General features: G+C 43.0%; 1 protein-coding gene across 4 annotated transcripts in view; it reads right to left on the bottom strand.

Annotated features, from left to right (window-relative positions):
* Positions 1-25075, bottom strand: part of CDC42BPA (CDC42 binding protein kinase alpha) — a 198286-nt gene that overhangs the window by 79618 nt on the left and 93593 nt on the right. For all 4 annotated transcript variants that reach the window (XM_054713143.1, XM_028134646.2, XM_008157993.3 and 1 more), the window contains exons 7-12: positions 24832-25032; positions 22529-22777; positions 19818-19897; positions 16969-17135; positions 5227-5349; positions 682-815 (exon numbers count right to left, since the gene is read on the bottom strand). In XM_054713143.1, coding sequence (XP_054569118.1) covers positions 682-815; positions 5227-5349; positions 16969-17135; positions 19818-19897; positions 22529-22777; positions 24832-25032 — 954 coding nt within the window. The remainder of the gene's footprint in view (positions 1-681; positions 816-5226; positions 5350-16968; positions 17136-19817; positions 19898-22528; positions 22778-24831; positions 25033-25075) is intronic.

Here is a 25075-nt window from a genome sequence, read left to right as displayed (position 1 = left end):
ATTTCTTTTTTGCATTGGCTAGTATTAATTTCAATATTTAAAAAAATAAGTCAATGAAAGGCAAAGTTCCCAGAGAACGTGGCTTAAGTAAAGTATTTTTCTCGAGAGCGTGAATATTGCTTACCCTATTAGACTGTTAGTGTCCTAGCTATTGACACATTGTGTTGATGTTTATGATACTGTTTAAGAGTGACACAAAGTCCTAATGAAAATAACTTTAGTTTGTTTATCTACACTTTGAAAGATAAACTGACATTTAAAATTTTTTTAAAACATTAAAGAAATTTTCTATTATAATGTTTTAGGAACATTGGTATTAGCGAGTCATAATGAAAATGCGCCTATATATTTTTTTTTTCCACAGACATTATACTGATTTTACTATTCTCTTATTTCTTCATATTTCTTTTTTAGTAACATTCACTTTTAATCAAATCCGTTGATTAGTAACTTTCCAAAAGAAAAAAAGATTAAGAATTTTAAAGCCTCAAGAATATGTTTTTCATTACTAGCCATTAATCAAATGACATATACCAAAATAATTGCTCAATTTTTAAACCAACTTTTTACAGAAAACATCTACTATGTATTAGTACAATTCAATATGAGTGCTTTCAGTATACAAATTAAACAAGATTGAGAATTCAGAAAAGCCTTTAACAACCTATCTGCACTTTTTACCTTATTTAAGTCTTCTCTTTCTTGTTGTAATGTTTTGATTTGCTTTTCATAAGCCTTGATTTGTCTAAAAGCATCGTCTAGTTCTCGCCTCACTGAATTAGCTTCTTCAAGTTGTTGTTCCAAGTGACTCGATTCTAAAGAGAAGACAGTGTTTTTTACTATTTGTATAAAAGCAATGCTTAAAACCAAAGTTTAAAACAACTAAATTAAAAAAATATGTTTTGAATTGGTATTCGGCTTCCTGACACCACATCCACTGTGACTCCTGACAGCGAAATGCTCCTCACCGTAAAGACGGCGAAGAGCTGGTACCAGGTGAAGATGTGCAAACGCCTAACACAGCCATTAGAATAGAAGACCGACCGTGCTTCTAACAAAACAGCACCTTTAGGACCAGTTAGAGCTGACGAGGAACGAAACAGAGCAAAACCAGCCAAACAAACAGAACAGACAAGTTTTCCTCTACTGTTGGTTGGCATTTGTGTGATGTCAGTAAATCATTATAAAATGATTTTGCTTCTGATACTGTGGTTCTAGATCATGCTGCCTGGTTTCCCTAGTGATGACTGAAGACTAAACTCTGATTTCTAAAAGTCAGTATTTTAAAACCCCTAATTGAGGTCCATTCCTCTATTTTACAGATGACACACTGAGGCTCAAGGGAGCTGAAGAACACGCTGAGGGTCCTATTGCTAAAGGAGTATCAGATCTGAGACCAGAGCCCCGGAATTCTTGCATCAACCTCTCCGATTCAGAAAGTAATGTTATTAAATAACTAGCGTTCCCGTTGCAGGAAAAATCCTGCAATAGGATTTCCTGCTGCACTCTACCCCGCCTCCGCTCCGCCCTTGTCACCCGCCCTGCCTTCTCCGCCAGCCCACCTACTTTTCCCTTCGTCCCCGGCCCTGACTTCGCTCCTCCCTTCTCCTCCCCCCCAGCTTGCTTGCTTCTTCGAAGCTTTACTCCCTTCTGCAGCTCTTGGCTTTCCAACGCTGTCTTGATATGCAAATTAGCCGCCATCTTTGTTGGGGTAATTTGCATACTCATCCTGATTGGTTGGCGGGCGTGGCTTTGGCTGGTGGGCGTGGCTTAGGTGTAGCAAAGGTGCGGTCAATTTGCATATTTGTCTATTATTAGATTAGATGTTTAACATTACCAGTTAAAAAGATTTATTATGAAAAAATAAAATTATATTTAGTATATGTTTAAATAATATCTAATAAATTGGTATAGAGTGTTTCTATTTAAAGAACTGAAGCCATTTAAACAGAAAAATCAAAACATACTCATTGCTAATTCTGCTCAGGATAGTTTCTGTTCTTTACACCCTTGTTACTCGGAGAGTTACCCCCAGACAAGGAGCATTAGCATCCTCTGGGGCTTGTTAGAGATGCAGATTCTCAGGCCCCACTCCAAACCTACTGAATCAGAATCTGCACTTTACCAGGATTCCTGGGTGACCTGCTTGCAAATTAAAGTATGAGAACCAATGCACAAATAATTGTACATTGTTGAGTTTTATACCCTCAGTAAATAAAGTAGCATTTATACTACCTTAGTCCAATTAAAGAGTAAATATTTCATTTGTATAGACAAGTCCTATAGCCAAAAAGTCACTTAAATGTATCAGTGTATCACACACTAACTGATTCAAAATTTCTTAAGTTCAGTAATTTACTACTATTTAGTACCCTAAAGTTATAGATTTACTAAAAGCTTATTCATCTGAGGTATTTTGAAAGTCTAAATACTTTTATGGATAGTATAGTTATTTTTAGAATTTTTGAAAATGTATGCAAAGTTGCATTTTGTAAATTGCAAAGGGTCTAAGACTGGAGCCAGAGGGAGATTAGTACGACAATCAAAGCACCTCTCTCCGATCCGCAAGACCAAAATGTCATAGCTTTTCCATTATGTTTACTCCTAAAATAATTCCTAAATCCTCCGAGATGAGATTTTACTTCTAATCATGGTGGATATGACATCTATTATTGCCCTATCCATCCACTGTATTTCTCCTTTACCTACATAAGTTAGAGGGAAGAGGAGGGGAGAGGGAGAGAGAGGAGGGAAGAGAGAGACAGAGAGAGGGAAAGAGTTTAGGGTTGGAGAGACAGTACATGGAGCCACAAACCACCAACATGAAGGCAATAAATGAATGGTTTTATAAAGCACATTATAGGTTACACAAATGTTTTGATTAAAAAACCAAAATCCATTCTTCATTTTCTCATATAAAAATATTAAATGAGAGTATGAATTTCTTTTTTGTCTGCAGATATTCAAAGAAAATGTATTAAGTGTCCGTTATATGGCACCAGGAAACTCTATCCTTCCTTCTTAAAGTCAGAGTATGATGAAGAAAACAGATACTAAAGTGAAATTGTAAATAATTATAAATATACTTGAGGCCCGATGCACGAAATTCGTGCAAGGGCCTCAGCCCCTGCCGCCGCAGTGGCTGCCTCAGCCCCCGCCCGCTGCGGCTGCATCTGAAGGACGTCTGGTCTAATTAGCATATTATGCTTTTATTATTATAGATTAAAATTTTCTAGGAGTTTTAAAATATTGGAAAATGTTGCCACCTGGCCAGCGTGGCTCAATGGTGAGTGGGTACCCATGAACCAAGAGATCATGATTCGATTCCCAGTCAGGGCACATGCCCAAGTTGCAGGCTCGATCCCCAGTAAGGGCCGTGCAGGAGGCTGCTGATCAATGAATCTCATCAATGATTTTCTATCTCTCTCCCTCTCCCTTCTTCTCTGAAATAAATATATTAAAAATAAAAAAGAAAATGTTGCCATAGGGAAAGAAAAGACATAAAAACCTTAATAGTGGGCAATTTGTTTACACAAAGGTTTTGCTTAACAAGTATCTAGAGAAACATTAGATCATATGCCCAGCAAAAACATATCTTAGGAATGAGGGGGGAATTTAAGACATTCTCAGATGAAGAAAAACGAAGAATTTGTTAGCAGGCCAACCTTTTAAAAAATAGCTAAAGGAAGTTCTCTAAACAGAAAGCAAACAAGGAATTCAGCAATTTCAGGAAGGAAGGAAGAACATGGCATATAAAAATATGGGTAAATACAACTGAATTTTTTTCTTCTCTAGAGTTTTCTAAATTATATTTCATGATGGAAGGAAACATTATAAACTTGTCTGATGTGCTTCTAAAACATATGAAGAGGAAATACTTAAAACAATTATATAATGAACAGGGAGAAGAAATAGTTATCAACATATAACAAACTGCTCTATCTCTACACCTAATGAGATCATGTGATGACTCTAAACCCTGAAAAGGTTATTTCACTCAGAAAAAATCCAAAGCTCTTAAAACACTCAGTAAGACTCTGCTGACCAGGCAAAAGCCCTCTGTGCCCCTTTACTTCCCCAGCCTCGTCTCCTTCCTTCTCCCTGCTTGCTCATTCTACGCCAGCCATGCTGTCCTCTGTGTTTTATCTCATCTCAAGAGGCTCATTCTGACTCTAGGGCCCTTGCACTGGCTGGTCCTTCTTGGAACATAAGTTCCCAATACAACTGCGTGGCTAAGTCCCTATCCATCTTCCAGTTTTTGTTCACGTGTCGCCTTCTCAATGAGGCTTACACCCGGACCTACTTAAAATTATAGAAGTCATGGTGCATTGCAACCCTTATCCTGCTCTATTTTTTAAGCTCTTGTGCCTTCTAGAATCCCGAGAGCCTAAAACAACATCTGGTACACACAGTAGGTGCTCAGTAAGTATCTGTTAAGTGAATGAAATAAATGAACGAATGGATATAACAGGTATGTCAAGAATTGTCCAAATTTGCCAAAACCGGTTTAGCTCAGTGGATGGAGCGTCAGCCTGCGGACTGAAGGGTCCCAGGTTCGATTCCTGTCAAGGGCATGTATCTTGATTGCGGGCACATCCCCAGTAGGGGGTGTGCAGGAGGCAGCTGATCGATGTTTCTCTTTCATCGATGTTTCTAACTCTCTATCCCTCTCCCTTCCTCTCTGTAAAAAATCAATAAAATATATTTAAAAAAAAAAAAGAATTGTCCAAATTAATTTTCATCTATCTCAGCAATACACTGAAAAATAAGTTACAAAATAAATAAAATTTCACATGCCTTAATGTGTGCATACATGCAATTCCCTTGTTCGTCCTTCCTCATGTCTAACACTCTTTCGCCTACTCATATGTATACTTTACCAGACAAATTCCAATTAAATATTCCAAACTAATAGGTCTCCCAAAAAGTCATCTTTGTTAACTTAAATCTGGGTGAGGCGCTCCTCCTATGCACGCTCCATGCACCTACGTCTACTTTTCTGATAGTCTTAACACGTGTATTGCAGAAACTATTTGTCTATCTTTCTCCCAGACCAAAACGTGAGCTCCAGGAAGCAGAAACCATTCTTATTTGCTTTTCCCTCACTGGCACACAGCCCATACCACATCACACGTGACACATGCAGTGTTCAATAAATGTTCTGTGTGTTTAAGTAGAATATTTTTAAAAGTCTACTACACTTAATAGTGAATCACAGAAATTTACCTCTTACTTGTTTCCTTAGTTTTTCAATTTCTTCTTTTAAACTTTTTATTTCTAAATCTTTGCTTGCTGTTAGTGGACCATCAACAGTTGAATACTGCAGAGCTTGGACAGTCTGTGTTGACTCTTAAAAAAAAAGAGAATAAAATAATAAATAAGAAAGCTGGCCATACACTACATTTTCAAAACTAATGGCAATATATACTTCTTTCTAGAGAAACCCTTATATAATTCTACTAGTCAAAACATCTACCCAATGAAAATAAGCACGTAAACACATTAAAATTAATCACAAAACTCCACTGTATCTGTCTTTATACAATGCTAGAGGCTTCTAGACTGACGGCTTAGGCCCGCTCCCCCCACCACCACTGCGCTCACCAGCCATGAGCCCAGCTTCTGGCTGAGCGTTGCTTCCCCTGTGGGCGCACACTGACCACCAGGGGGCAGCTCTTGCATTGAGCACCTGCCCCTTGGTGGTCAGTGCACGTCATAGCAACTGGTTGTTCTGCAGTCAGGCCAAAACCGGCTCTCCAACATCCCCTGAGGGATCCCAGATTGCTAGAGGGCGCAGGCCAGGCCAAGGGACCCCACCAGTGCACAATAGAGGCCAGGGAGGGATGTGGGAGGTTGGCTAGCCAGGGAGGGCTCCAGGGCCTGTCCGGCCTGTCCAGCTCAGTCCCGATTGGCCAGATCCCAGCAGCAAGCTAACCTACTGGTTGGAGGGTCTGCCCCCTGGTGGTCAGTGTATGTCATAGCAACTGGTTGACTGCCTGCCCCCTGGTGGTCAGTGCACGCCATAGCGAGCAGTTGAGCAGCCTTAGCATATCATTAGCATATTATGCTTTGATTGGTTGAATGGCAATGGGACGACTGGACACTTAGCACATTAGGCTTTTATTATATAGGATTATATAGGATACTAGAGGCCCGGTGCACGAAATTCGTGCACGGGTGTGTGTGTGTGTGTGTGTGTGTGTGTGTGTGTCTCAGCCCAACCTGCACCCTCTCCAATCTGGGACCCCTTGGGGGATGTCCGACTGCAGGCAGTCGGACATCCCTTTCACAATCTAGGACTGCTGGCTCCCAACTACTCGCCTGCCTGCCTTCCTGATTGCCCCTAACCACTATGCCTGCCAGCCTGATCACTCCCTAACCACTTCCCTGCCAGCCCCTGATACCCCGGTCACCCCCAAATGCCCTCCCTTGCATATTCCCTCTTTACTAGATAGGGTTTTTTCTTTAGCATATTGGACAGTCCTGTTTTGGCTCAGTGGATGGATGAAGCATTGGCCTGTAGAATCAAGGGTCCCAGGTTCGATTCTGGTCAAGGGCATGTACCTTGGTTGGGGGCACATACCCAGTGGGGAGTGTGCAGGAGGCAGCTGATCAATGTTACTCTCTCATAGATGTTTCTAGCTCTCTATCCCTTTCCCTTCCTCTCTGTAAAAAATCAATAAAATATATATTATAAAAAAAAGAAACATTTAAGATTCCTCCATATCTGCCTGGCTGGTGTGACTCAATGGTTGGGACCCCAGGCTGCCACCGCTGGCAGGGGATGGGGCCCTGGCCAGGCTGAGACCCCAGCCCAGGCTGCTGCCTCAGCCCAGCCAGGCTGAGACCCCTGCCCAGGCTGCCATCTCAGCCTGGCTGTGGATAGCCCGGTGGGGGAGTGCGTCTCCAGCCCAGGCTGCCTTCACTGGCCTGAAGATAGCTTGGTGGGGGTGCGCCACCCTGCTGCTGCTGCTGGCTGGGTGATCATGCAGTTGGGTGCCCGGCCCTGCAGGAATGAGACCCCAGCCCAGGCAGCCGCCTCGGCCAGGGATCATGCGGCTTGGGTGCCAGGCCCTGCAGGTCTGAGACCCCCAGCCCAAGCCGGGGTGGCTTGCGAGCCATCACGTGGCTTGGGGGCGTGGCCCTGGTGGCCTGAGACCCCAGCCCAAGCCGGCGCGGCTTGCGAGCCATCGCGCGGCTTGGGGGGTCCCAGCCCAAGCCTGTGCGGCTTGCCAGGGATCACTCGTGCGGATTGGGGACATGGCCCTGGCGGCCTGAGACCCCCCAGCCCAAGCCTGTGCGGCTTGCCAGGGATCACTCGCGTGGCTTGGGGGCGTGGCCCGGCGGCCTGAGACCCCAGCCCAAACAGGTGCGGCTTGAGAGCCATCGCACTTGGGGGCGAGGCCCTGGCAGCCTGAGACCCCCCCAGCCCAAGCCTGTGTGGCTTGCCAGGGATCACTCGCAGGGACTGGGGGCGTGGCCTGGCGGCCTGAGACCCCAGCCCAAACCAGCGCAGCTTGAGAGCCATCTCACGGCTTGGGGGCGAGGCCTGGCGGCCTGAGACCCCAGCCCAAACAGGTGCGGCTTGAGAGCCATCGCACTTGGGGGCGAGGCCCTGGCAGCCTGAGACCCACCCAGCCCAAGCCTGTGAGGCTTGCCAGGGATCACTCGCAGGGATTGGGGGCGTGGCCTGGCGGCCTGAGACCCCAGCCCAAACCGGCGCGGCTTGAGAGCCATCTCACGGCTTGGGGGCGAGGCCTGGCGGCCTGAGACCCCAGCTCAAACAGGCGCGGCTTGCAAGCCATCGCGAAGCTTGGGGGCGTGGCCCTGGTGGCCTGAGACACCCCCATCCCAAGCCGACTCGGCTTGGGGGCAAGGCCTGGTGGCCTGAGATCCCCCAGCCCAAGCTGGCTCGGCTTGCGAGGGATCACTCACGAGTCTCCGCTCCCAGCTCCTCCTGCCAGCGCGATTGGCCACCCCAAGTCCCGCCCCCGCGCCTCCTGCTGGCCCAATCGTGGGTGTAGCGGAGTGATGGTTAATTTGCATACTTCCCTTTTATTATGTAGGACAGGGTGGGGCAAAGTAGGTTTATATTTGTTCAATATGGAAAATTATACATTAATTAAGAAATAATAACACAAGAATAAACTGTGTTTCGTGTCCTCACTACAGTAACACTACTTTCGCCCCACCTGTATGTAGGACAGTGGCATCATTTGGTAAATGTTCTGTCAGATGACACATGAAAAACTGAGACTGGTGTCTGAAGGAAGGTCTTGGGGTGTTAATATACAAGATGTAGAACTGCTGGCCTCCTATTTTTATGCATGACAGTTGAGAGGCCCACTTACAAGTGACTTTGGCTCATCAGTTTAGTTCAAATGGAGATTATTTATCTTGTGGTTCTAATGAGAGGATGCAAGGTATTAAGGAAGCCTTCATTCTATTAAGGCTTATTCCCAGATAGTATCAAAAGATAAGGGGGAAAATGTAAAACCACTTAAGTCAGAAATGAAATTACCCTTGTCCTAAAATAGTCACTCTGCTACCTTATGGAGGGTTCCTAAATAGTAAGACCCTACCTTACCACAATTTTTGTTAGTACAAATCATTACTAATTGCTCTGCATTAGTCATGCACCGCTTAACAACACTATGTTCTGAGGAATGCAGTTAGGCAATATCAGCATGTGAACGCCATAGAGTGCACTTACACAAACCTAGATAGTAGACGAATGTAATTGTACGTGCTATATTTTTGTATGACTGGCAGCACAGTAGATTTGTTTACACCAGCATCACCATAAACAGGTAATGTGTTGCTCTGTAACTTTTTGACAGTTATGATGTCACTAAGCCACAGGAATTTTTCAATTCCATTATAATCTTATGGTATCACCATGTGGGCCCACTGTTTACTGAAATGACATTCCTGTGCATGACTGCATTTACTTATATATTGCTTTATATAACTTATTACTTATATGACATATTACTTAAACATACTACATATATATTTATCTCCAAAAAATTGTCACCTACAGAGGATAGAGATTTTCTAATTAATCTTTGCCATCTGTATGGAGAACATCATCATCATCATGCAGCACAGTTGTCATAAATATTTGTTAATTTGACTTAAAGGTGTAAGATATACCATATTGCTCATCTAATCATGATCTACATCCAATAACTATTTCTCCACCTTTGGGTTTAAACATGCTAAAACTGGTGCTTTTTGTATTTATTGCTTTTAAAAGAGCATCCTTTGTTTATTTTAAAGACATCTAAGTTGGGACTAGAAAATGGGGAGATATAAAACGCCCAATGGACATGTTGAAGCCAGACACAAATGAGATCATGCTATATGATACCATTTATATGAAATTCAAGAACAGGTAAAATTAATTACGAGTGAAAGAATTAAAACAGCGTTTACTTCAGAGTGGTGGAAAACAGACTGGCAAGAGGCATGAGGGAACTCCATGCTGCACTACAAATATTTTGTACATTGCCTGGGCTGTAGGGGACATGAATGTACATATGTAAACAGTTATGGGGCTTCCACTTAGAGCACCTGCTCACCTTGCTATATGCTAACACCATCTAAACATCAAAACTGGGTGACGTCCCATCACAGTGACATGGGCGTTCCTCTTTTCTGTCTCCTCCGATTTACAACTAATTGGACATCCATATGTTAACCAAGTGCCTCTGCATGGCACTCCAGCATCTCCAAGGATCCATCCACCTGCGTATCCAGAGTGGGTGGATGTGACCTACAGGAGGCTACAGAGCCACGGGAGTCACCACAGTGGCGACTCCAGGGGGCAGCAGAGCCTCTCTAGCAGAGGAGGCAGAAAGTAACAGTGGGACTGGCCCAGCCAGGAGGCTACAGCTGGAGGAGCCTGTGCTCCAGAGGAGAGACCTCGGTGACGGGAGGCAGAGGAGAGGGAAGGAGGCAGACAAAGAGAGCTAAGTGTCCTGCTGTCGGCCCACAGACCTCTGGGACTCCCCAACTTGAGGATTCCCTCACCAGGCCGTGAGCACGCCCAAAGCCCCAGGTGTTAAGCACACACCTCGCCCTACCCGGCCACCAGCATATTTAAGCATATTCAAAGTTGTAAGTCAGTAACTTTAAGAGAAATAAAAAACGTGTGCTATCGCCACTTTCTGGAAAACAAGAGAAGGGCTTCTGGTTGCCAAGCTACTGAACTGCTAGAACCAAAGTAAACCAAGCCTTACCTAAATAAGAAAGAGATCTGCTTCTTCAAATGAGATGACAGAGGCACATTTCAGGAAACACTGGAAGGGCACAGTAATACAAAAAGAAAGTGACAATTCTCCAGCAACCAAACTCAAAGACATGGAATGCTGGAATCGGATAAAGAATTCAAAATAGCTGTTATGAAGAAATTCAACAAACTAAAAGAAAACTCAGAAAGGCAATGCAGTGAACTCTGGAATAAAAATAATGAACAGAATAAGTAATTTCCCAAAGAGGTTTAAATTAAAAAACAGGAAAAATTCTGGAGCTGAAGAACTCAATAAATGAGATGAAGAATGCATTAGAAAGTGCTGGAAATAGAGTAGACCACATGGAAGAGAGAACAGCAATCTGTATGATAGGTATTAGAAATGACTCAGGTGGAAAAGAGAGAATTAATATTTTAAAAAGTGAAGAAAACCTGTACTAGTTATCTGACTCCATCAGAGAAGTCAACATATGAATAATGGGTATACCAGAAGTCTGGGGGGATGGCGGAACAGAGAATTTAATTAAAGAAATAGTAGATAAGAACTTCCAAAACATGGGGAAAAGAACTAGACATGCAAGTTCACAAAGCTGATAGAACACTTTACTATCTCAATACAAAAAGACCTTCGAGCCGGGCCAAATAGTAGCAGCTATAGTTAATCAACCTATGAACCAGGTCACAGTTCGATTCCCGGTCAGGGCACATGCCTGGGTTGCTGGCTCGTTCCCCAGTGGGGGGCATGCAGGAGGCAGCCAATCAACGATTCTCTCTCATCATTGATGTTTCTATCTCTCTCTCCCTCTTGGTTCCTCTCTGAAATCAATAAAAGTATAAAAATGTTTTAAAAGACCTTTAACACACATTAAATGAATTATCAAAAGTCAATGACAAAGACCTAATTTTAAGGACAACTAAGGGGGGAAAAGAAGTAAACTACAAAGGAACCCCATGAGGCTATCAGCAGATTTCTCAGAGGAAATTCTCCAGTTCAGGAGAAGGTAGAATCACACACTCAAAGACCTGAAAGGTAAAAACTGCCAGCCAAGAATACTCTATCTACATTAAGGAGAAATACAGGCTTTCCCAAATAAATAAAAGCTGCGTGAGTTCACTACTAGATCTGCCTTATAAGAAATGCTGAAATGTTCTCTTCAAGCTAAAATGAGAAGATTAAGGTGATAGACAGTCAGAAGTAGAAAACTGTAACTCTATTTTAGTGCTAAATACTTAATTATAGCAAATGTTAAAGGAAAAAAGCACTGAAAATTAACTATAGCTACTACTATTTGTAACAAGTTAGCACCAGAGAGAGATAATTTGTGACATCAAAAATATAAAAAGGGAGGAGTAAAAGGACAGAAGCTTTATAGGTGAATGAAGATAAAAAGGACTATTTTATCTGTAAGATGTTTTATGTAAAATTCATGGTAATCACAAAGCAAAAGTATAGAGCACAGACACAAAACAAAAAAGGGGGTGAGAGGAGAGTGAGCATATCACCGTGGAAACCCATCAACTTACAAAGGTGAACAGAAACAGAAGGAAAGGGGGGGAAATGGAGATTCAAAATCAGCAGAAGGAAAAAGGATAAAATAATAGCAGTAAGACCTTACATATCAATAATCACCATGACTGTGAATGGACTGAACTCACCAATCAAAAGGCACAGAGTGGCTGGCTGGATTAGAAAACAAGACCCAACTAGATGCTGCCTGCAGGAGACTCATTTCAACCTTAAAGGCACACAGAGGTGCAAAGGGCAAGGATAAAGGTGAAGCATTATATGGAAATCACCTACATGCATATCTACACTAATAAAAGAGCAAGATGCAAACTGACCGTACCTTCGCAACACGCACCAGCCAATCAGGAGTGAGTATGCAAATAACCCAACAAAGATGGAGGATTAATTTGCATACACAGGTGCCGAGCAGCCGGGGCGGGGTTGGACGCTTGTGTCGTCGCTCTGGGCCTTTGGGCAGCGTGGAAAGGTGGAAAGGCGGCTCCGGGCTGGAGAAAAGGCGGCTCCAGCTGAAGCAAAGGTGGTGCCAGCAGCCAGGGAAGGAAGGCCCGTTCTTGCACGAATCTTAGTGCATCAGGCCTCTAGTCAATGGATAAATGGATAAGATGTGGTACACACACAGATGGACTATTATTCAGCCATGATAAAGGAAGATATCCTGTCATCTGCAACAACATGGCTGGACAATAAGGGCATTATGCTAAGTTGAGATAAGTCAGACTGAGAAAGTAAAGGACTGTATGATATCACTTTTATGTGAAATTCAAAAAAGTCACACTCATAAAGAATAGGGTAAAATAGCGGTTACTAGGGTGTGGGGATAGAGGGATAAGATTGATGTTGTTTAAGGATACAAACTTGCAACAAGTAGTAAATAAGCCATAGAGAGCTAATACAGGGTATTAGTAAGTATAGTACTATATTTTTATACTATACTAGAGGCCCAGCGTGCACGAAATCGTGCATGGTTAGGGTCCCTAGGCCTAGCCTGGCCTCTGTCACATGGCCTCTGCTGCCCTGCGATGCGACGTGAAGCTCCCCGCCCCCGGGATGCTCCGTGATACTCGCAGCCCCTCGACTGCTCCGCGAGGCTCCCCCCGCCCCTCGACTGCTCCGCGAGGCCTGCTGCTGCCCTGCGAAGCTCGCCACTGAACACTCCGTTAAACTCCCCCGCCCCGCGACTGCTTTGAGAAACTCGATGCCGCCTGGATGACTGCTTCCTGGATGACTGCTTCACTAAGCTCACGGCCACCCCGCGAAGCAGCCCGCCACCACCATTCAACAGTCCCCAGTCCTGCCCCACCGCCAGCCGCCCCTCATGGTGAGCGGCTCGGGGGCTGGGGGAGAGGGGGAACTGAGAGGTGCTCCGTGCACTGCATGGTGACCAGTCGCCTGTTCAGTCGTGATGCCACCTAGCACTTTATATATATTAGGAAGAATGTAATATGATAGAGGTGCTAAATATCACAACAGAAATCATATTACAGTAACTAAATGTACCAAGTTAACACTATACACCTTACATTTATTCAATGCTATAGGTCAAATATATTTAATAAAAAAATAAAAACTACCTTGCATGAAAAAGGGGGAGTAATTTTACATGCAGCTATCTTAGGAACATATTGAAAAAACAGAATATTGTCTGTTTTATTGATGTCTACAGAGTCTTTCTCTCTACTGGGCCTCTAAAGCATAATAGCAAAATTTTGTTATTGTAAAACTTTCTCTTTTAATAGCTACAAGTTTCTTGACTATATACACACTGTTCATTTGATGTCACAAAATGAATTAAGTAAAATACATTGCAAGTTACATCCTGTAGTTTGGAGAAAATAAAGCAGGAAAGGGGGTAAGTGAGTGCTGGGAATGAAGGAAGATTCCATTTTCAATAGAACAGTCAGGAAAGAACTCATTGAAAGGTAGCATTCAAATAGAGACTGCAGGAGGTAAGGGAATGAATCAAGTGTGTTCATGTGAACACCACAGGAAGAACACTGACGGCAGGACAAGAGCTACAGCCAAGGCCCCGAGGTGGGGATGCGCCCAGTTCGTGGAAAGTACAGCTAGGAGCCCAGGGTGGCCAGAAAAGAAAGAACAAAGGAGAGAGGAGTAAGGGATGTAGCCAGAAAGGGAGTACCAGCTGGATCATACGTGAAATGAGTTTGAGAGAGAGTAAGGCAGGGAACCAGTTAGGAAGCTAGTGCAGTGAGAACTGACGACGATCTGAAACAGGTGGCAGCACCACCAGGCATGGCCAGCAGATTCCAGGCCGACGGTAGTGGCAGAGCTGCCCTGATCTGCTGATGGGGCTGATGTGAGGTGTGAGAGTGAGAGGGTTAAAGATAACGCTAAGGTTTTAGTTCTGAACAACTCAAATCATGGAGTATTCTGGAGTATTCTAACATTTAGTCGTCAAAGAGTGAAGAAGACATCAGCACATGAGACTGAGAATAACTGGCTTCTAAGGAAAAAGACAACCAGGAGATTAACCCTTTGCACTTGCTTGCTTTTTTCTCGATTCCTGCTACCGATGCTAACCGTGTCGAGTCACACTCGACATCCGAGTGCAAAAGGTTAAAATGCCCCAAAAGCAGAAAGAGCTATTTGGAGGGGGGAGTGGTCAAGAGGGTGAAACGCGGATGGGTGACAAGATGACCACTGGGAAATGGTTGTTGGATTTTGCAGCACAGGGTAGGAAAATGGGCTAAGGAAAAAGTAGGACTTCTGGGCAGGATTAAGACTCAATTTGAGATCAGTGTTCATGAATGTGAAGTAGTCAGCATGTTGTGTGTTTTAAGTAAGCTCCCTTCAGCCGAAGTTAGAGATGTGATGTTGTATGTAACAGGACTGGGGTTCTACCAAAGGCATCTGACAAACAAAAAGAGGGCAACAGACTTGAGGGTATATGGAAGGGTATGATGAAGGATGACACAGCATGAGAACTTAGGGCAGAAGAGGAGCCATGGCGGAGGGATAGAATTGTAGGTGACAGGACTTATAATCCTATATAATAAAAAGGTAATATGCAAATTGACCCTCACGCCCTCACAAGATGGCTGCCTATGGGACAACCAAATGACTGAACAAGCAGGCTGCGTGGGGCAATCGGGCTGGCAGGGGGGTTAGTGAGGGACGACCAAACGACTGAACAGCAGGCTTCGTGGGGCTACCAGGCTGGCGGGGGGCGGGCGGGCTGTTGGGGGCGACCAGGCCGGCAGAGGGGCAGTAAGAGGTGACCAGGCCAGTGGGGAGGGCAGTTAGGAGTGACCAGGCTGGCGGAGGGGGGGGCATTGGGGGCGACCAGGCTGGCAGTGGAGGGGTGCAGTTGGGGGTGACCAGGCCAGCAGGGGAGAGCAGTTGGGGGCGACTAGGCTGCTGGCGGGGGGGGGGGGGGCAGTAAGAGGTGACCAGGCCGGGGGGGGTGGCAGTTAGGAGCGACCAAGCTGGCAGGGAGGGGGCAGTTGGGGGCGACCAGGCTGGCAGGGGGGGGCAATTAGGGGAGACCAGGCAGGCAGGCAGGTGAGCGATTAGGAAACAGCAGTCCAGGATTGTGAGAGGGATGTCTGACTGCCGGTTTAGGCCCGATCCCCAGGATTGAGCCTAAACCGGCAGTCAGACATCCACCAAGGGGTCCCGGATTGGAGAGGGTGCAGGCTGGGCTGAGGGAAACACGCCCCCCCCTGCACAAATTTCGTGCACCGGGCCTCTAGTCTGATAGATAAAGCACCTGAATTAACCTGAAAAATAATCATATTATTTTAAGTCTTAGAACATGTATACTTATCTGAATAGGGGGTTAAGTTTTTAAGTTTCCTTTTCAAGGCCTGTGCGAAGCGATTGAGAGGGTGACTCAGCTGTGAATCCAGCAAGCAGAACCAATAAGCAGGGTCAGACCGACCCACCAGGAGTCAAACATCATCCCATCAACATCATCTCATTGAAGGACAATAGCCGATGTCTGCGGACCTCCAAGGCTGCATGTAGCTGCATTCCGTTCCTGCCTCTCCCTAAGCCAAGTCCGCTTTATAGTCCTGTCCCCTGCACCTGCTGTAAAACAGGATTTGAATGCTTGTAAGCACCCTGTCTTCTTGGTTGACTGGCTTCTCAATAAACACCTTATATGACTCAACCCTGCCTTCGCTATTGGACACAGCTACAGGCAGCCTGAGCCCAGCCAGGGTTTTCCCGATAACACAGGTGATGGTGGAAGTAAAGGAATACTGGAGTTAAGTCACCAGAGGGAGTTAAGTAGAAAATTACAAGCAAGAGATTATGTGAGATTTGCTTGAAGTAGAAATTAATAAAGAATTTTAGATACTGTAATCTCAAGATACCCTACTATCACGAGGAGTGGATGAGGTACAGTTGGAAGACAAAATCATCGAAGGTAAGGAATTGAGACCAAGAAGTAAGAATATTAAAAGCTTCACCAATGTGCTTCTTATTTTTCTTTGTTAATCCTCACCTGAGGATATTTTTTCCATTGCTTCTCAGAGAGAGTGAAAGGGGGGAGAGAGAGAGAAAGAGAAAGAGAGAGAAATATCAATGTGAAAGAGTCACATCAACTGGTTGCTTCTTGCACGCACCCAGGCCGGGGCAGGGAGTGAACCTGCAACTTAGGTACGAGTCCTTGACCAGGAACAGAACCCTTCAGTCCCTGCGCTGACGCTCTAACTACTGAACACACCAGCCAGAGCACCAAGGTGCTTTTTAAATCATCAAACATTACACACTACTCATATTGTAGAGAATGACAGTGTGCTAAGAGCTAGAAGTTTCAAAGGTCGAGGATATAGAATAGGAAAAGTAATAGAAAATGTTTTACTGGGAGGAGAAGGGTGCCTTTTCCCCTAGTAGTTCCATTTTCCTCTCTCCAGAGACATTTATTCCCACACATTTTTATAATGTGTGTGTGTGTGTGTGTGTGTGTGTGTGTGTGTGTGTGTGTGTACATGTACATACATACACCTGTGGAAACAAATGCCATTTTGTTTACTATTAATTTTATGCCTTTACATAAATACTATATTGTATTCTGCATAAATTTCTACAACTTAATTTATTTTCTACTTAATAAAAAAACTTTTTTCAAGATAAAACAACCACTTACTGTATAATGAGCAGTTCCTAACACTGTGAGTCCAGCTCAAAAAAAGGAAAAATGGTATCTTTAAAATATATTTACCTTGAAGCTTTCTACTCAGTTCAAGCTTTTCCTGTTCAAGGCGTTTAATTCTTCTCTCATAAGCCTCGGTGGCTAAGTTGTTATCTAGCGTCCTCTGAACGTTAGCATCAAGATCCAGAGAAGTGGGAGCAGCTGTGACTCTCAAACAGCTCCGATCAGAAAGAACACTGGAGGAAAGAAAGACAAAGTGGCTCACACTGAACAACTCGATAACCTTTTGCAACATGGATTTGAACAGCCAGTTACGTTAGCCATCTAGAATGACTGTCAAACACTTTTTTTTCTGCAAAAGCAGCATAAACAACTTTTTAGAAGCATTTTTAAAAATGAAAACTTAAATTGCCCAAATTACCCTGCATTTATTAATAAACAAAAATTGTAAAATGACGTTTGCTGAAGGGTTATTGGTAGCTTGAAATGATGTAACCATCCACGTGAATTACTAGTCAAAAGCACCAACCATGGACCCCTTCACTGGAAGGTGGAATTCAAAAGCGAAATGCTCTCTTCAATGCAATGCAATTTAAAAAAACGATTGAAGTGCTGGACACTCAGCAGTGAGCAAAACCAAACCTGTCCAATGGGGAGTTTATATTCCAGTGACAAAAATAAACCGGATAAATAAGTAAAATATTCAGTACATTAGATAATGTTAAATGCTACGGAGAAAACAAGAGCAGGAAGGGAGGAAATGGAGGTCTAAGAGGGAGAAAATAAAAATGTAGGTCAAGTGGTCAGGAAAGTCATCACCAGAAAGCAGCTCTGAATAAAGTCCGGAGAGAGGGGGGCCCTAGGATATGGGGAGCAGCATCCGAGGCACGCGGTCTAGAAGCACAAAAGCCCGGACACAGAGGATGACTGCAGTGTCATCTTAGAACATGTATACTACAGGATGACTGCAGGCCGGAAAGGAGGCCTGTGTGGCTGGCGTGGGATGAGCCAGCGGAGCAGGAGCAGACACACCAGACAGATGAGATTTGGGGTTAAGGTGTAAAGGAGCCGGAGGTGGGGACAGTCCTGAATCGGGGAACGACAGGCTCTGACTTAGCTTTTAGCAGGACCCCTCCGACAGGTTTAGAGAAAGTAACAGTCAAAGTGATGAGCATCTGAAGTAGGGGGTTAAGAGACTTTAAGTAGAAGAGAGGAAAGAGGTCTCAGGCTGCAGATACACAGCAGGAGCATCGTAAGTACCCAAGCGTGTAAATGGAAAAGACCCAAAGATGAAGCTATGGACAAGGAGGCAGCAGATGTGGGGCTGAGAGGGCGTGGCCAGAAAGGTAAGGAGAAATCAGGCCGGTGCCCTGGAAGCTAAGAGAAGAGCCTGCTTTAATGGGAAGGAAACATGACAAATAAGAGGAGACTGGGCAACTAAGACCAAGGAATTATCCTTAGTCCGGCTGGTGTGGCTCCGTGGTTGAGCTTCAAACCCTGACCAAGAGGCCCCGGTTCGATTCCCGGTCAGGGCACATGCCCGGGTTGCAGGCTCAATCCCTAGTGGAGGGCATGGAGGAGGCAGCTGATCGATGATGTTTCTCTCTCATCAATGTTGATGTTTCTCTCTCTATCCCTCTCCCTTCCTCTTTCTCTAAAATTCAATAAAAGCAGCTTGCATGAAGTGATGAGAGTACAAAGTTGACTGGGTGGTGTCAGAAAAAATAGAGTGAGAAAAAAAATCACAAAATATAGACAACAGCTGGACGTAATTTTGCTATAATGTGGAGCTGAGAAATGGTTAGTCGCAGAGTAAAGAAAGTGGTATGAAGAGAGACTTTACACACTCTGCTTTAAGGTGGGAGAGAAACCCTGCATGTCTGTGGGCTCATGTGAATGCTCTGCTAATGCCAATGACACAGAAAGGGAAAAACTTGTAACAGCAAGCAATGCACTAGAGCAGACAAGAGGGGACGGAAGGGACTCAGTTCATGCCTAGAAAGAAGAATAGATGGGTGCAGAGGTATGCAGGTGGTAACCGTGATGGGAGCTATGGAAGTTATCGACTGTTTGCTTCAACCTCTTAGTCAAAGAGAAGAGAGATTGCCAGTGGAGAGTGCGGATGACAGAGGTTTTAGAGGAACATCTGCAATGTGAAATAGACAGCTAAGAGAGTGGAAGAGGGCTACACGGGGTAATACGGCGTATGTGCCATGCAGTAATACGGCATATGTGCCATGCAGTAAGAAGAGGGCTACACGAGGGTAATACGGCATATGTGCCATGCAATAATACGGCATATGTGGCATGCAGTAAGAAGGGAGGTTGCCATGCAACTGGAGGTTGGTAATCATGACCTTAAAGTGAGACCAGTAAGAATGGTCACAGATTTTTTTTTTCTAGACACTGAACTGCACAGGTACAGGCAGAAAGTTGAATTGTAATAATGGATGTCAACTTAGCAAAACTAGCGTAACAAAATGAGATAGTTAAGGAACTGAGGGAGCACTTATAAGGACTGATGATCATTATTATCCTTGAAATTTAAACTGAGTAAGGAGTAAAAAGAAGATATGAGAGGAAGGAGGGTCAGTGAAAAGATGGTTAGGATTAATGAGTTGAAAGTGCTGATTCTTGACACCTAGAGAAAATTTATTCAATAGCAAGGGGACTCCTCTAATTCCTGCCCCATGGTTAATAGTTAGATTCTGGGCTAACTGTTCTATTCTTTCTCCTCCAAAATGAGTTCTGATTCTTCTATGTTCTATTCCTTTTGAAATATCTAACTTATTCCAGCAGTAGCTTCACCATTTTAAAAATTTTTGATTTACAAAGTTGTTTTATACATTATACATTTTTAAATAATTCATTTTAATTTGCTTTAAACTGTCCAAATTATGTTAACTTTTCAAACTTACCAGCTACTAGTGTAGGTAAAACCAACAAATGGCAGGTGGTGGCCAGAAAATGCAGTGTGTGTTGGTGGGGGCATCGTTTCCTACAGGGGATAAGAACATCTGTAAGAAATAAACAACTATGACCTGTAGGTTGGACTATAAATATTAACTGTCAATCGGCAATATGTGACTATTCGATTTAGAAACACTGAAAAGTCTGGAACAGATATTTAGGTGATATAATATTGAGACCATAAACATTGCTATTGTAAAATTCTAACAAAATGAAAATAAAGATGCAAAGTCTGATATTGAGTACAGTCGTTTTTCATGTAGTTTATATTCGCAAATTTGCCTGATCACTAAAATTTATTTGAAACCCAATCAATATTCGCAGTACTAAATTTAGCACAGCGGTCGCCAACCTTCCGGACCTCACGGGCCACCAGTGGTCAGTCCGCGGACCTCCGGTTGGCGACCGCTGCTTTAGCAGACACGGCCAGAGCAAAGGAAGCCCAGGTTTGCCACACACGTTCCCAGCTGGGACTGAACACGGGAGGCTCGCCTCCTTCCTTCGTCTCTCAGACTGCAAACAGTGTTCTCTGCAGGGTCTAAGTCAGGGGTCCTCAAACTTTTTAAACAGGGGGCCAGTTCACTGTCCCTCAGACCGTTGGAGGGCCGGACTATAGTTTAAAAAACACTATGAACAAATTCCTATGCACACTGCACATATCTTATTTTGAAGTAAAAAAACAAAACGGCAAAAACACCCGCATGTGGCCCGCGGGCCGTAGTGTGAGGACGCCTGGTCTAAGTGCACCATGCCTTCACATTGTTGTGCCTTTCAGGGGTGCTTTTGCCGTTAAACTGACCCCAAGCGTAGTACTCAAGTGCCACCTTTTGTTCCTCAGCAAAAAGGCTGCATGATGTGTCTTACCAAAAAACCTGTTAGATAAGCTTCCTTCAGGCCTGAGTTACAGAGCTGTTGGCTGTGAGTCCAGTGTTAATTAACCAACAGTTTCTACTTACTAAGGTATCTTGAAATAGAAACACATATAAAACAAGGTTATGTGTTTATCGGTTGATGAACATGTCTTGGCCACAGGCTCACAGGAACCTAACCCTACTTTCCTTAGGGGCAATGGTTCACATTCACTATCAGAGTGTGTACAGCAACTTTACTGAATGTAACTACGCTAAGTAATCAGAACTGATTTAATTAGGAATGACTCACAATTTCTGTTAGCAGTAAATATAATTCCTGTAATAAAACACTGATGTGGAAAAGTCTATTTAATTCTTTTTTTGTGAGGTTCAGAGAGGAAAGTGTAAGAGAGGTTCTTTTTTTTACTGATTTATTGAGGTGACATTGGTTAATACAGTTATACAGGCCTCAGGTGTACAGATCTATAATCCATCATCTGTATATGGTGGTGTGTGCTCACTACCCCAAACGAGTCTCCTATCACCACTGATGCCCCCATTACCTCCTCTATCCCCTTACCCCCCTTTTCCACCTCTGATAATGACCATATTGTTGTCTGAGTTTGTTTGTTTTTATTATTATTATTCCCTTCACCTTTTCACCCAGCTCCCCAATATTCCCCCACCCCCAACAGCTGTCAGTCTGTTCTCTGTGTCTATGAGTCTGTTTCTATTTTGTTTATTTTGTTCACTAGGTTCCACATATAAGTGAAGTCACACAGTACTTGTCTTTCTCTTATCTGCCCTGAATATGGTACTTACTGTACAGTGAAAAGTGATATAAAATTAATATACAAATTCTTAGTGCAGAATTAACCTTTTGCACTCGGATGTCGAGTGTGACTCGACACAGTTAGCATTAGAATAAAGGAATCGAGAAAAAAGCAAGCGAGTGCAAAGGGTTAAAACTATAAAAAATAATTGAATTAAAACAAAGTCAAATTAAAAAGGCTAAAAAGGCAAAAAAATAAAAATTTTATGTTCTTAGTTTATAAATTCTAATTTGATAAAACATAATGGGGTTTAGGGCAGAGGTTGACAAACTACGCTGGCCTGTTTTAGTACTTCCCACAGCTAAAAAGGGTTGAATATTTGGCTAACCTGCCGATCTGCCAGTAGCCTCAAACAGGGCTACAACCTCAGGATAGGAAGGCTGTAGATTTCCTTTACCCATTCATTTCCTACCAAGTTTGCCGTTTCTAGTGGCAATACCACTGGGCCTGGGTATTTAGGTTCCCAATCCAGGCGCCCCCTCGGCAGCAAAGCTGCTGGGTTTATAAGGAGCTGCAAGCTAGCAGCTCGCCTGCCCCACCCAAGCTGAGGGAGGGGGAGGCAGCTGTTTTAACCAAGTTCAGCGGTTTTCATGAATAGGTGCTTCCCAATGTATTTACCTTGGATTAATTTGTCAAGCCTTGACATGGTTATCTTTAACAATTTTATCTAATTTCATAGTGGTTTTAAGGAGAGATTTGCCATCATGAGGTCCACTTTTTTAAGCATCTAATTTGTCCTTTTCTTAGGAAATGTAATGACATAACTAATCTAAGAAGTAAACCTTTGCATTTTAATTTTGCTCCTAGTCATGAATAACTATGTTGGCCTCTGTACACGCGCTTAATTTCTTGAATTTGTGAATAAATACTAGAAGCCACAACTATCTGACTGGTCATTGATAAGGTGGTCCATGAAACTGCTTCATAACCATGTTAAAAAGAAACGGGGACAGATCTTCACAACGTCTTACTCACAGAATTCTTTAAGCAGTCATCATCCACGTCGAAGTTTGACGTGTCTGTTGGGCTACTAACTTCTGGAATGTAAGGTGCTTCACAGTTCTGAATATTATCCCAATCAATTCCACTGAAAAATGGGTGTTTCTTAAAGTCTTCTATTCCGTTCTGACCAAGTCGATGTTCTCTGCTACAAATGAGCCTTCGAATAAGATCCTTAGCGTTTTCAGACACATCTGTCAGCTGAGGTGGAAACTGAAACCGCTCCTAAACAGAGAGTAATAGAAACACATTATAAATCACCATTTAGCTTACTCTAAGTAGGTTAACGTGTATTTTCCTGAAAATATATTTTCTTTTCAAAATATCTGTAAGAGTACACGGATACAAAGTACAGATACTGAAGAAAATACAGGAATAAATGAGAAAAGAATGTCTTCCTAAACAATTTAAATTTCATATGTGACTCAGTCATACATGCACTCTAGTAAGAATAAATTAACCTTTTGCACTCGGATGTCGAGTGTGACTCGACACGGTTAGCATTAGAATAAAGGAATTGAGAAAAAAGCAAGCGAGTGCAAAGGGTTAAATGCCAAAATACCTTAAACTGCTGTCAGAATCAAGAGAATTCATTAAAAATAGAATCTGCCTGGATATTTCAAGAGTACAAATGGTTCATACAAGTCACATACTAATGATTCATAATAATAAACATTTTTTTAAAATGGAATATGTACTTGACACTATTGAAAGTGCTTTACTCATTTAATCCTCACAGCAACCCTTTAGGGTAAGTGCTACTATTATCCTAATTTTTACAGAAAGGAAACAAGGGCACAGAACTCAAGCAATTCGCGCAAGGCCAAACGCTAGTAAATGGTAGAGCTGGGATTGGAACTGAAACCGTCTTGACTCAGCATCTGTGTTCTTAACAATCAGGTTACAGTACAATGACTCCTCTCTGAAATGCTTTAATGCTTTCTACAACTCTGTAGCTATTTACTATCTTTCAACTCATCATCACTATTTACCAGCTTATCTTTGCAACCAGGTAGAAGAGCATAAATTCTATAAAACTGATTTATATATGTGTGAAGCAACTAATCACAATGTGTCAGTAGAACCAAGTAAAAAGAATAGATTATCAGGCCCTTTATGGAATACTCCTAATCACAATCCAAGTTTTTGCAATTGCTCACAATTTTCTGAGACCAATCAATCAAGACATTCCTTTTTTTTATTATGAATAATCTATTTCCATTTAACTTGGTATTAAGTGGATTAAAGTTTTATTAATTCACTCCTGCTGTGCATCTGGATTATTTTCAATATTTTGTGATCATAAATAATACTAGAACAGGCATTCTGGTACATACACCTTTCTTCTACTGAAGATTTCCTGAGGGTAGATTACTGCAGCCGAAGTTGCTTAATCAAAAGTTCCAGACACTTAATCAACCAAAGACCTTTTATCCATAACCCATGACAGACAATAGGGTGGTGAAGGCCTGGGGCGGGGGCGGGGGAGGGTGGGAAGTGCGGGCGGGCTGGAGTGGGTCAATGGGGGGAAAAAAGGGGACATATGTAATACTTTCAACAATAAAGATTAAAAAAAAAAGTCCCAACCATTTTTAAAGACTCTAGATGCATACGTATAAACTTCTTGACGGAAAGGTTACACCAATTTATATTCCTATCAATAATATCCATCTAGCCCAGCCAGCATGGCTCAGTGGTTGAGCGTTGACCTATGAACCAGGAAGTCACAGTTCAATTCCTGGTCAGGGGACATACAGGGTTGTGGACTTGATCCCCAGTAGGGGGCATGCTGGAGGCAGCCAATCAATGATTCTCTCTCATCATTGATGTTTCTATCTCTCTCTCCCTCTCCCTTCCTCTCTGAAGTCAATAAAAAAATAATGTCCATCTCACTGGGTTATAGTATGAAGTGCAATTTTTCCTTTAATCTTTATCAATTTGACAGGGGGGAAAGTATCTCCTTATTTTAATTTGCATTTCATTTATCGGTGTAGTAGTAATGATTAAAAATATCTGCTTATGATCTTTGTTATTCCACTAGAAACCATTTAATTTCCTACTTATTACCTTCTCCTCTAATAAAATATAGTACAGGGTTAGAACCAATAATTTTATGTATAGTTAATGGACTTGGATTATTCATGTTTGTCATGTTCCCTATTAGCATAGAAATTAGATCGTATACTGTTTTTAGAAAAATATGTTCTGTTTAAATATCTACATTAAATTTATTATATATATTATTTACATCAATTTGAGAAACAGCAAAGTATACTAACTTTGTGATTCATGATTTTTCCATATGTCTCCACCAGAGATTCTGCGTAAAACGGTGTTTCTCCATAAAGCATTTCGTACATACAGACTCCCAAAGACCACCAGTCACACTCGGGGCCGTATCTGCCTTTTCCATCTTCCATGGCTTGAAGGATTTCAGGAGAGATATAATCTGGAGTTCCAACAGCCACGGAGGACTGCACCTGAAGAAATCCACACTTTTAGCAATCTACTATACTTGGAATA

Source organism: Eptesicus fuscus, chromosome 24 (assembly GCF_027574615.1).
Source record: "Eptesicus fuscus isolate TK198812 chromosome 24, DD_ASM_mEF_20220401, whole genome shotgun sequence".
NCBI classification, from domain to species: Eukaryota; Metazoa; Chordata; class Mammalia; order Chiroptera; family Vespertilionidae; genus Eptesicus; species Eptesicus fuscus.
This window is presented reverse-complemented; position numbering and strand designations above follow the sequence as displayed.